Source organism: Ranitomeya variabilis, chromosome 1 (genome assembly GCF_051348905.1).
Source record: "Ranitomeya variabilis isolate aRanVar5 chromosome 1, aRanVar5.hap1, whole genome shotgun sequence".
Lineage (NCBI taxonomy): Eukaryota > Metazoa > Chordata > Amphibia > Anura > Dendrobatidae > Ranitomeya > Ranitomeya variabilis.
This window is the reverse complement of record NC_135232.1, coordinates 1,029,972,485-1,029,986,030: the sequence shown is the minus strand read 5'-3', so window position 1 is coordinate 1,029,986,030 and position 13,546 is coordinate 1,029,972,485. Positions and strand designations below refer to the sequence as shown.

The following is a 13,546-nucleotide window of genomic DNA, read 5'->3' as shown; positions in this document are numbered from 1 at the left end:
AAAACAGCTGACATGTCCCGGCTTTGATGTGGGCTCACCGCGGAGCCCTGCATCAAAGCAGGGGACCTGACGTCGGACGTACTATCCCGTCTGACGTCAGGAAGGGGTTAAAGTTGAAGGTAGACATATTCATGGCCAAAAGTGTTGGCACTTTTTACATTGTTCCAGAAAATTAAAAATTTGTCCCAGAAAATGAGTGCAGTTAAACACATATTTTGTTATACACATGTCTATTTCCTTTGTGTGTATTGTAATAACACAAAAAAAAAAACTGAAAAAAGGCAAATTGGACATAATTGGACAAAAATTGCTGGCACCCTAAACTTTAATATTTGGTTGCATACCCTTTGGAATAAATAAACTGCAATCAATCTTTTCCAATAACCATCAGCAAGCTTCTCACCTAGAATTTTGGACCACTCTTCTTTTGTAAATTGCTCCAGGTCTCTCATGCTTGAAGGCACCTTCTCCCAACAACAATTTTAAGATTTCTCCATAGGTGTTCAATTGGATTTAAATCCGGACTCCTTGCTGGCCACTTCAGAATTCTGCAGTGCTTTGTTTCCATCTATTTCTGGGTTCTTTTTGTAGTATGTTTGGGGTCATTGTCCTGCTGGAAGACCCATGACCTAGGTCTCAAGCACAGCTCTCTGACACTGGGCACTACATTGCGACCCAAAGTCCTTTGGTGATCTTAAGCTTTTATGATGCCTTGCACACAGTCAAGGCACCCAGTGCCCAGAGGCAGTGAAACATCTTTGAATCTTTTCCATATTTGACCATAGGTACTGTGTTCTTTTCTTTGCAGGCCTCATGCTTTTTTCGGTATACAGTAGAATGATGGGCTTTACTAAACGGTTTTATCTTGGTCTCATCTGCCCACTTTGATGCACCCTGAGCCTGCAGGACAGCTTGAATTTCTCTAGACCTTGATTGGGGCTGCTTATCCACCATCAGGACTATCCTGCATTGCAATCTTTCATCAATTTCTAGGGAGAATAACTAAAGTGCCATGGGTTGTAATCTTCTTGATTTATGTTGTGCACTGTGACCAAAGGAACATCAAGATCTCTGGGGATGGACTTGTAACCTTGAGATTGTTAATATTTTTCAACAATTTCAGTTCTCAAGTCCTCACAGTTCTCTTCTTCTCTTTCTGTTCTCCATGCTTAGTGTGGCACACATGGACACACAATGCATGGATTGAATCAACTTCTCCCCATTTTATCTGCTTTCAGGTGTGATTATCATATTGCCTACGCCTGTTACTTGCCACAGGTGAGTTTGAACAAGCATCACATGCTTGAAACAAAGTTGTTTACCCATTTTAGAAAGGTGCCAACACTTTTGTCTGGCCCATTTTGGGGACTTTGTGTGAAATTATGTCCAATATGCCTTTTTTCTCTCGTTTTTTGTGTTGTTCCAATACCCACAAAGGAAATAAGCATGTGTATAACAAAACATGTGTAATTGCAATAATTTTCCATGAGAAATACTTCATTTTCTGGAACAATTTCAAGGGTGCCAACACTTTCGGTCATGACTGTAAGTCCATAGACCACTGGAAGTAAAGGTCTAGATTTACACACTTAATAAACGAGGTTGGTGCCACCGAGGAGAAAAACTAGATAATGTTCATATAGTAACCTCGGGCACACATTAGAGAAGTCAGGTTGCAATTGAAAAAAGGTATATTTCATCAAATTCAAATCAGGGATTTCACAGCCAAGGATTAACAGAAGAGAATTTTTTAGCAGAAGCGAACATCCCAACATTTCGGCTTAATTAGCCTTTATCAAGGGTGCATTCTGCATAGCTGAAGACACAAACATGCGGCTTAACCACTCACCAAAAAAATGCCAAAAAACAATTGTGTAATTGCACTTTTTTTTGCAATTTCACAGAACTTGGATTTTTTTTCTCATTTTCCAGTACACTATATGGTAAAAATAATGGAGTCATTCAAAATTACAACTTTACAAAATTACAAAAACAAGCCCTGACACAGCAATATTGTCGGAAAAATAAAAAGAAAAGCTCTGGGAAGAAGGGGAGCAAAAAACAAAAGCGCAAAAACGGAAAATCCCAAGGTGGTGAAGGGGTTAATAACCTTGGTAACTCTTGTCTGCACCCACTCTAGTTCAGCTATATCCTTCTTATACAATGGGGACCAAAATTGTATAAGTATTTTAAGTGTAACCACACTAGTGACTTTTATAGTGGCAAAACTATGTTCTCGTCATGAGCATCTATGGCTGTCTTAATTGGCCCCATGATACATGGCTGCTGGTCATTCAAATTGACACTGCCATTCTCTCATATGGCCAAGTCTTTTTCAGTGTCAGATTCACCGAGTATTTTACCATTTTTAGTACATAATTATACATTTTATTGCATAACCTTACATTTATCTACATTAAAATTTAGGCATTAGGTATATTTTGTAAAAATACAAATATGATCTCCAAGACTTTCATACTAATGTAGCAAGTGTGAAGCAGACCTACAAGCTGGGGTTCAAGAAGGAAGAAGCCCTGGAGATAGATAGTTGTGTTGAGGTTTTTGGTGGAAGAATGCGGGCACGTATTTCATTACAGTAATTTCAAACAATAGTGTTGAGAGATGTGTGATATTTATCAACCGTTATTGTCAGTTTCATAGACAAATATTGTAAGGTGGGGCTGAGATGCTGTAATTAAACTCATATTTTTGCACCATTAAACTTATCACTATATTATAATAATTATAGCCTCAGGATTTATATTTCAACTTCTAGTTTATCTGGCAAGATTTCATGGAAGGATGTATCACATCATTTTTCGAGAACAATAGTGCAGGATGTTACGTTGTATTTTGTTCCTTCGGGCACTTTTTCTGTTCAGTTGGTTGAGTTTATGAAGGTAACACGGAATGTATTGAAATAAATCTGCTGGGAGATCATCTAATAAGTAAAAACTGGGACATGAGGAAGAATTATTTCAAAAATGTTCACTACCAGAGTCTGCTCCAAATGAGAATGTGCTTTTATCTAGGTTGTTGCAGACGATGCCGATGGACCTTTGAACAGCCACATCCGCTACGCAATTACAGATGGCAATCTGGGGAATACCTTCATCATTGATCCTGTAAGAGGGGAAGTTAAAGTGAATAAACTTTTAGATAGAGAGAAGGTAAGTCTTGTCGCATACTTTTTCTCCCAAGTGTCTTCCTCTAAAGCATTGTTACTCCACCAGCATTAATTAAATTAATCTCTTCCTACTTTAACAAGTACCATCTTCTGTATCCTTTTATAATATTTTCATAATGACTTATACGATCACATTGATGTTTGTACAGATTTCTGGTTACACTTTGACTATTAAGGCAGAAGATAATGGCAATCCACCTAGAATGAACACCACAAGAGTTAACATTGATGTGTCTGACGTCAATGACAACCCTCCTGTGTTCTCCAAAGAGAATTACAGCATTATCATTCAGGTAAGTGTCAGATTATGTTATGTTTCTAGCTGTCTGATCATGAATTCTTCTACAAAGCTGTTAACCTTTAAAAGGAACACGCAAAATGCAGACAATGCACACAAAAAAGAAAAATTAATGCAAAACGTCTGATTTCCACTTTTTCTTTGATCCTATTTTGACATAGATTACAAATAAAACTGGAAAACATACAGAATTCGGAAATAGTTTTAGGCAGGTGTGGAAAAATGCTGCAAAGTAAAAATGCTTTCAAAAATAGAAATGTTAATAGTTTATTTTGTCAATTAGCTAAAGAGAAATCTAAATCAAATCAATATCTTCTGTGACCACCCTTTGCCTTCAACATAGGCAGGTGTATGATTAATGAATTATATCAAGCAAATGATAATGATCATCATTTTCATTTGTTGTTTGAAACTTAGTCCTGAATTCAAAGAGAAACTGTAAGAGGCTTAAAACTCGGTGAAGAACAACCAGCGTTTGCGACACAGATGAGGTTGGAGAAGATAGTTAATTGTCACGGATCATACACCATGAAAAGACTGAGCACAACAACAAGACTAAAGACCGTTATACAGTGGAGATAACTTGGCACTCAAATATCTTCTAGATGCTAATTTATTGGGTGCATGCCATCTAAAATCTAGACGTTTCAGTCAACACATGACCTTCATCAATAATGCAGATTGCAATGACAAGCAACAGACGAGACAAGCGGTAGGTAGCGTCCTAACTGCAATCCGCGTCTCTGAAGGAGGTCATGTATTGACCAAAATGTAGACATTTTGGATTGCTTGCGCACAATAAATTTGTATCTAGAACTTTTTTCTCTACTTTATTCCTGGGATAATATCCTACTTGGTCACCTACGACAGGAGTGTCGTGATTACATCTTTTACGAAATAGTTAAACTGCATCAACAAGGTGTCGCCTAGGAAAACTGCTATTGTAAGATATTCTGTTCAGGCTCTTTTGAAGAAGCACCAAAAATAGGGTAACGTAGTGGATTGTAGATACAGTGGTCGGCCAGGAAACTTGCAAAGTGCATCAGATAAAAGACATATCATGCTTTCTTTCCTTCAAAATCAAAAGATGTACAGCAGTGACATGAAGTCAGAACTTGCAGTAACAAGTGGACATCCATCTGTTGTTTGGAAAATTTACTGCCAAAAAACCATACCTTCCACATGGAAACAAGGCCAAATGACGCAACTATGCATGAAAACATAGGAAATTGGGTGCAGAAAAATAGCAGCAAAAGCTCTGAACTGATGACTCAAAATGTGAAATATTTGGCTGTAATAGAAAGACAATTTGTTTGAAGAAGGGATGGAGAACGGACCAATGATTAGTGTTTCCAGACAACAATAAAGCAAGGTGGATGTTCTTTGCCAGTTTGAGGTTGCATTTTAGCAAATGGAGTTGGGGATTTGGTCAAAAATAATTTGTCCTCAATACTGAGAAATACAGGCATATACTTATCTATCATGCAATACCATCAGGGAGCCTGTTCAGTACAAAATTTAATTCTGAAACATGAAAACAACCACAAACATACAGCCAAGGTTATTAAGAACTATCTTCAGTGTAAAAAGGAATAAGGAGTCCTGGAAGTGATGATTTGGTGCCAATAGAGCTCTGATTCCAACATCATCGAGTCTGTCTACGACTACATGAAGAGACAGATTTGCACATGCCTACATCCACCGAAGATCTGTGGTTAGTTCTCCAAGATCTTTAGAACAACCTCCCTGCTGAGATCTCTTTAAAATTTTGTGCACATCTACGTAGATGAATTGATGCTTTGTTGCTTCTTTGAAGATAAGCAGTTCTACCTAACATTGATTTGATTTCTTTATTCATTTTCCGTTTTGGTATTAAAAAAAAATAAAATTACACTGTTCACACTGTTTTTTTAAAAGCATTATTACTTTGCATCTTCTTTTCCACACCTATCTAAAACTTTTGCACAGTACTGTACAAGAAATGTTCTTTGTGTGTCTCTAATATGAAGCCATATCCGCCTTCCGCCCGTCTCCTCCTCCTCCGTGTCCTGTGTCTGGTGGTAAAGGTACCTTCACATTAAGCGACGCTGCAGCGATACAGACAACGATGCCGATCGCTGCAGCGTCGCTGTTTGGTCACTGGAGAGCTGTCACACAGACCGCTCTCCAGCGACCAACAATGCCGAGGTCCCCGGGTAACCAGGGTAAACATCGGGTTGCTAAGCGCAGGGCCGCGCTTAGTAACCCGATGTTTACCCTGGTTACCAGTGTAAAATGTAAAAAAAACAAACAGTACATACTCGCCTTCGCCTCCCCCGGCGTCCGCTTCCTGCACTGACTGTGAGTGCCGGCCCTAACAGCAGAGCGGTGACGTCACCGCTGTGCTGTGCTTTCACTTTACGGCCGGCGCTCAGTCAGTGCAGGAAGCGGACGGCGGGGGATGCGAAGGTGAGTATGTACTGTTTGGTTTTTTTACATTTTACACTGGTAACCAGGGTAAACATCGGGTTACTAAGCGTGGCCCTGTGCTTAGCAACCCGATGTTTACCCTGGTTACCAGTGTAAAACATCGCTGGCATCATTGCTTTTGGTGTCAAACACGATGATACACGCCGGTCTGACGACCAAATAAAGTTCTGAACTTTCATCAATGACCAGCGACATCACAGCGGGATCCTGATCGCTGCTGCGTGTCACACTCAACGATATCGCTAGCCAGGACGCTGCAACGTCACGGATCGCTAGCGATATCGTTTAGTGTGAAGGTACCTTAAGACAATCGGCTGTAGCAGAAACCTCCCTGCTATATCTTGCTGGCAATTGAAAAAAAAATCATTCATTTCAACCCCTTTACTAAGGAGATGGGACTACAGCAGGCCAAACCTGGAACTGATCGAAGAGATCAACCCCTTTTTTCTTTGCATAATTTTTATAAGCTTGACAGTTTCAGAATCACACAGTAAAGGCTGTAGACTAAAAACAGTGAGGACAACTACAGTATATTTCTTGCTAAATGTATTCATTTATTTCTACATTCACTTCTCCTTTAAATAGGAATGGATTTTAGCATCCATAGAGGAGGCCCTTGGTTAATAGAGTTATAGAAAGGGAGACTATGAATAGAGAGGCACTGCTTGTACAGCACATAAGGGAACGGTACAGAAACATCTTGGGCCATCTCCTTGTCCACTGTCCATAGCAGTTTCAATGTTCCTCTATGGTGCATGATTAGGTTTTGGGGACTAGTATATCATCTAATGACATCAGTCTTCCTTTATCATTGTAGGTTACTCCCATATATGTGCTTGTATCTCGGGCAAGGTTACATCTTTCATGGACTATCGTAGTAAAATAAATAGGAGACTATCATTCTATTGGCGATGACTCTAATGCTATGATGAATGATGCTACAGAGGTTTCGCCCTATGATCAAATCAATGAATTCTACGTGTCCATTTGTTGTAATGCACATTTTCCCATTCATTCATGGTTATTCTGTAGGTTGCCTGTACTTTCCATGACCTTCCTTATTCTAAATCCTCGGTGTCCATTCAGTTCTCTGGGATTTGAAGGCAGACTATTTTTTGGTTCACTTTTTTTCAGAGCCTTGCTATATAGACTGTGTGAATATGTTTAGTATCCAAATGCTGCCCTCCTCCTGAGACCCTCAGCCACCACCTCCAGAGTATTTCCTTGAGAAGAGACTTGCGTCTTTAGAGGGTTATTTTGGCAGCAGATGTATCTTCCTGCATGCTGCTCTCTTTATATTCGCCCTCAATGTTTTTGTATTCTAATTCCCGAGTCGTCAGGAACCCTAGGCTTTGCTTTGGGCTGTCTATACTCGTCTTCCTTATTAGTCTGAAAGTGCCAATGGCTAAGCAAAGTTCTGCCTTTAATTTTCTTTCACACAAGTTGTGTTCTCGGAAAACTTAAATTAGTCTAATAGTTTTTCCAGAGTGGTGTCTAACATAATCTTCGCGTGTCATTAATATAGGATTTCATATATAGAGGAACGAGCGAAAAAATGGATTTTTACCGTTTTGTCTTCATTCACGCTTTGAAGCCGCTGTTATCCTTTTTGAAACTGTAACAAGCTCATTTATCTATGAGTACATTCAATTCAGGTTGCAGATACAAAGTGTCTTGTGTAATTTTCCTGTTCTTGTCAGTTTTTATGCTCGTCGTTCAGTCTCATTGGCTCTGTGAGGATCCATTCTCCATGCCGGTGCTTTCCTGGCCGGTAAAATTGTAAACTAAAGCCAGAAACTCGAGTCCACTTGTAGACAAATACATCTAGCTGTGACAGTATCATAATCGTCTAAAAATATATCTCTACAGGAAAATAAGCCGATTGGGTTTAGCGTTCTGCACTTGGTGGTGACTGACAAGGATTCGTCTCACAACGGCCCTCCATTTACGTTCACCATTCTGAGTGGAAACGAGGATGACACTTTTCAGATTAACCAGCAGGGAGTAATAACGACGGCAGCCGCTCTGAACCGGAAAACCAGTGACCACTTTCTACTACAAATTCAGGTATTCCAGTTGTTAGAATAGTAGGATTTCTAGACTTGTATGATACGGAAGTGTCTTAGTGGAGGAATGAATGTGTTGCATGGATTTATGTCTTTTTGCATCAACTAAGGAGCTACGGAACTTGCCCCTCAGACTATGTGGGGTCATCACAACAGAACCAGACCCCAATCAGAGGACAATAAAACATTCCTTATCTAAGAACTGGTCCAATATTTATAGACATAACTGTTTATCACTCATGGTAATTCTGCTTCATGTCACCTGTCTTATCCATGGTTTTTTTTTTTGTGCTATGTTGTACATAAATATGTGATTCTTCAGAATTTCTTTTAGTCTTTGCCTGATGAAGAGACCTGTGTAGTCTCGAAAGCTTGCAATTTGTTAGCATCTTTTCAGTTAGCCATTAAAAGGTATCAACCACTGAGGACTCTCAATTCTAAATATTTTCTAGACTTGTATGATGATCATGCAAACGTAACGTGGCGATAATGGAGGAATAGTAGGTGTCGCCATAAATTAGGCAATGACGTCTCGTTTTATTTTAAGCTATGTAAATAACAGTGTAGCTCCCTCTATTAAGTGCTTTTCTCATTACCATTCTAACCTTGAAAGCAGGTATTGTAAATTTAATTATTCCGCCGTTAGAGGGTTATTCCCATTATTCCCTTCCTTGGCTGAGATGGGAGTAACTGCTTCTAGGTGCCGGCCAGCAGAGGAGAGGTTTGCATTAACAACCAAACGCAGCTGCAAAATATTAGTAGCGTAACTCCTATAGAAATGCATCAGCTTTATGGATATAGTATAGCACAGCGAGCTACATTGTTTCCACTACTTAGGAGTTACAAAAACACCACTGCTTTTGTACGTCTAATTGATTTCTTTGGGAGTTGCACACACAGGGTCTAAGGGGTAACGTTTCTCGTTGTGGAGAGTGACGTGCCAGCTCTGGCTTGTCAAGGTAAGGAGGCTTATTCGCCGGGCAATGCTCCTCTGGGAAATGTAATATGAAAATTGTCTATTCAGATAGAAAGAGGACTTGAACTCTATAGCGCCACCTGTTGCCTTGCCAAATCAGTTCTCATACTTTGCACTGATGAGGGCCAATAGCCCAAAACACTGTGTCTGCAAATTGAAATTCTGATTTGGCTTTTATCTTAAGGCATGTTGCAAGGCTCGTTAAAGAGTTGATTGTGACTTGTAGGATCGCTGCTTCCAGCAGGTGGCGCTATAGAGATCAAGTCCTCTTTCTCTCTGAAGAGGCAACTTGCACACAGGGTAGCACAGCTGTACTTTCCTGGCTTCTGGTGCCCGGGACCTAGAAGCAGTTTTTAAGATCTCAGGAGACAATTTAAAGATTAACTCAAAGAGGCATCTTCAGGAGTATACTGTATGCAAGGCGCCTTGCATACGTTGACTACGGTTGCATTCATTCCTCCTGCGCCCATCTCTTTAGCGTGTACACAGCCATCAGTATCTGATGAAGGTCCAGGTTTTGGGACTGAAACATTTATATATAATTTTCTGGATTGCCTACAATAAAACAAAAAGTTGAGCACATTTTCTTTTGGAGTGCCAATTACTGTGAATACATTTTAAACAGAGTGGAAGTCTTTTTGGGCACTACTTTTACAGAGGAGTGTCAAATATCTACAACACTTCTGTCACTCCAGCTCTATTCCCCAGCCAGCACCGCCTCCTCTTGCTTGACTAATGGCTACTTTGCCTAAAGTCCCACAGCATAGAGGCTGTCAATTAAGCAGGAGGAGGTGTAGCTTGGCAGAGAGTAGACCTGGAGTGACAGAGGCTTCAGACCTACAGCTTCATTTTCATAACAATTCAAACTCTGATTTTTCAGTTATGGAGGAACAAACTGGCCATGTAAAGGTATTGCTTGACTTGTCTTTGAAAGAGCTGCATACTATTATTGAAGAAAGGCATGCGTCTTTCTTTACGATGGTTTTTGCCATTTACCTCATTGCTGGATCATATGTCTATATGGTGCGTACTGCAGACTTCACTGTACTTATACATCGCTGGATTGTGGCCACTAGATACTGTTTATATCTTCTTGTCCTTGTATTCTGATGGTATCAACACATTTTGTGACAAAAATCATATTTATGAAGCGCAGTGCATGTTCTAGAACTGCCCTAAAAGCCTCCCATGATATTGTATAGTTAGGATACTATTACTAGTTATTTCCTACATTTTGGTCCTTTGTTGCCCAGGGCAAGTATTGCACTAATCTCTAATATTAGAAGTAGAAGACATGCCATGGAAAGTTTATGGACATGGAAAATATAGAATATTGAGCAGAAAATGATTGTTCTTCTACCTAAGCACCCTGGAAAGTCCCATGGTGTAATATCCCCCGGACTCTGTCAGTAAATGGTAAACATGTCATAAAATACTAAGAACTTTGGAACAATCAGACACACAAGCATTACCCAACATAGGTGCTATGTCTGCCACTGTCAATAATGCGGAGGCTGTAGGAAGAAGCACAGATGATTTGTGTCACTGCATTCATGACTACAGCCGGTGATCAGAGGAAAGTGACAGGAAGATAGCAAGAAAGTAGAAGCCTAGCAGGCTGGGGACCGCAAACTGAGATGAGAACAGACTGACACCAAGTTCCTCTTTTACCACAGGATGAGGAATAGCGAGGAATAAAGATTATAATCAAGACAGTTATACTGACATAATGACCAAATCTGCCCAGGAAATGTATACCCACTAGTCATAAATGCTACAAACGCTTCTTCATTTCTTACACGGCCATAGAAAAATGAGAAAATGTGAAGCCGAGACTTAGAAAAATGTACAATAGATTCAGAAGTGACCTAAAAATGAAAAATACCCAGAGAGGACCGGCCACCTCCCCAGACATGTCTGTCTTAGTAAAAAAAACTGGAAATAACAACTCTGGAGCATCTTTTATTGCAGTTGTCTTGTGCTGCGCCTTTGTAAACGTTTAGGATTATAGAGGTGTTCTCGCTGTGCTTCAGTGTGCCCCACTGCAGGAATGAAAGGAGCTGTCAAATACAAGTGTCTAATGTTGACAATGTCAGAAATTTGGGTGGCTAAAGCCTATCTTTCATGTTTGCTTGTAACCTTGTTGCCCTGGGACTTGTCCTCCTGTAGTTTTGCTTGCCTCAGTTGAGCATGCACATTTGATACCCATTTATCTTCTTCATGGTGCATCGATGGGTGCGCTGTTCCCACTGCACCAGGCTGGACACATGCACTCCTGTCACCCTGCACCACTCAGCTGTGTCATTAGCATAGGACTATCGCTCTCTTCACCACCGATGCTAAGTGGTACAGTATATGCAGTCAGGGCCGGCTCCAGGTTTTTGAGGGCCCCGGGCGAAAGAGTCTCAGTGGGCCCCTTTAACACATACCACGATTCATGATGCACAGATACAGCAGAGAAATATAGGTATAGTACAATGCCAGATTTCACTTCTTACATGAGTGATAGCTATTGTAAATTCTACAATACCATACAGCAGAGGGGCTTTATATAAGTCAACCCCTTATATGCCAATTTTTGTGACCTACTCCCTCTTCCTCAGTTACCAGTAGGCATTTTATTGTTAGCTAAACTTGCTGCAAAGAAAACACTGCATACATTGAATATGACAATTTTTTAATGGAAAACTTTTTAAAGGGCACCTGTCACCCCGTTTTTTCAGTATGAGATAAAAATACTGTTAAATAGGGCCTGAGCTGTGCATTACAACAGTGTATTTTGTGGACCCCGATTCCCCACCTATGCTGCCAAAATACGTTACCAAAGTAGCCGTTTTCGCCTGTCAATCAGGCTGGTCTGGTCAAAAGGGCGTGGTGTCTTCCCCCAGATCTTGCTTAGTTTTCCGTTGGTGGCGTAGTGGTTTGCGCATGCCCAAGGTCCCGAATCCACTGCACAGGGGAGTTAAAAGAGCGCGATGTGCACTATTTCATTGGTGATCGGTGGGGGCGGCCATCTTCCTTTGGCCGCGCGTGCGCAGAAGCGGCGCTCTGCTGGCCGCGGCTTCAGGAAAATGGCCGCGGGATGCCGCGCGTGCGCAGATGGAGATCGCGGCGGCCATTTTCCTGAAGCAGAGTTCACATCTCGGCTTCAGGAAAATGGCCGCCGCGATCTCCATCTGCGCACGCGCGGCATCCCGTGGCCATTTTCCTGAAGCCGCGGCCAGCAGAGCACCGCTTCTGCGCACACGCGGCCAAAGGAAGATGGCCGCCCCCACCGATCACCAATGAAATAGTGCACATCGCGATCTTTTAACTCCCCTGTGCAGTGGATTCGGGACCTTGGGCATGCGCAAACCACTACGCCACCAACGGAAAACTAAGCAAGATCTGGGGGAAGACACCACGCCCTTTTGACCAGACCAGCCTGATTGACAGGCGAAAACAGCGACTTTGGTAACGTATTTTGGCAGCATAGGTGGGGAATCGGGGTCCACAAAATACACTGTTGTAATGCACAGCTCAGGCCCTATTTAACAGTATTTTTATCTCATACGGAAAAAACGGGGTGACAGGTGCCCTTTAAAGTAAACATTAGAAAGTATTAACGTAGAACATTTGTAAAAGTGCAAAATGTGTAGCATATAGCCCAGCCACGTAGTATATAGCCCAGCCACGTAGTATATAGCCCAGCCATATAGTATATAACTCCGCCACGTAGTATATAGCAGTGTGGGCACCACATCCCTGTTAAAAAAAAGAATTAAAATTAAAAAATAGTTATATACTCACTTTTTGGCGGCCCCCGGATCCAGCCCAGGCCTTAGTGATGCTCCCGGCAGCTCCCGTTCCCAGTAATGCCTTGCGAGACAATGACCTGTGATAACGTAGCAGTCTTGCGTGATCCTACGTCATCTGGGGTCATTTCATTTCGCATGGCATCACTGGGAACGGGAGCTGCCGGGAGCATCGCGAGGAGCAGGAAGGCTGCAGGGCCGCCGCAAGGTGAGAATAGCACGATTTTTCAATTTTTTAATTATTTTTAACATTATATCTTTTTACTATTGAGGCTGCATAGGCAGCATCAATAGTAAAAAGTTGGTCACACTTGTCAAAATGGGCCCCCCATCTTGCTAGGGCCCCGGCACTTGCCCGGGTGTGTCGGGTGCTGACACCGACCCTGTATGCAGCACACATGTAGATTTTTTACCAAGATATATAGATTTAGATTGTAAACAGAGAACTGGGTGAGGAAACCAATAAAACTCCACCATGCTTCTTCCTGTGAGTGCTGCTCATGTTTCCTGTATGGCATACAGTATTATGAAGGAGGTGTAGTGACCATTAGCAGCACACAGGAGATTGCAGGAATCTATTCTGGAGACACTAGTGGCTTATGGGAAATGTAGTTTCCCACAAGTAAACAGGGTCATGTGACCAACAATGAAAGGCCTTCCAAATTGTGCTGCATTAAGGACTTGGTGGCAGAAGAATTAGAAGTAAATCAGCTGGCGAGTATCTGATGTTTTATGTAAACTGATAACCGAGCTTTT

General features: G+C 41.4%; 1 protein-coding gene across 8 annotated transcripts in view; it reads left to right on the top strand.

The window, feature by feature from the left end:
- Positions 1 to 13,546, top strand: part of FAT1 (FAT atypical cadherin 1) — a 289,837-nt gene that overhangs the window by 241,555 nt on the left and 34,736 nt on the right. For all 8 annotated transcript variants that reach the window (XR_013220037.1, XM_077279642.1, XM_077279641.1 and 5 more), the window contains 3 exons: positions 3,033 to 3,170; positions 3,337 to 3,480; positions 7,824 to 8,021. Coding sequence is in view for 7 of the 8 variants with exons in the window: in XM_077279642.1 (XP_077135757.1) it covers positions 3,033 to 3,170; positions 3,337 to 3,480; positions 7,824 to 8,021 (480 nt within the window). In the remaining variant the exon portion in view is untranslated. The remainder of the gene's footprint in view (positions 1 to 3,032; positions 3,171 to 3,336; positions 3,481 to 7,823; positions 8,022 to 13,546) is intronic.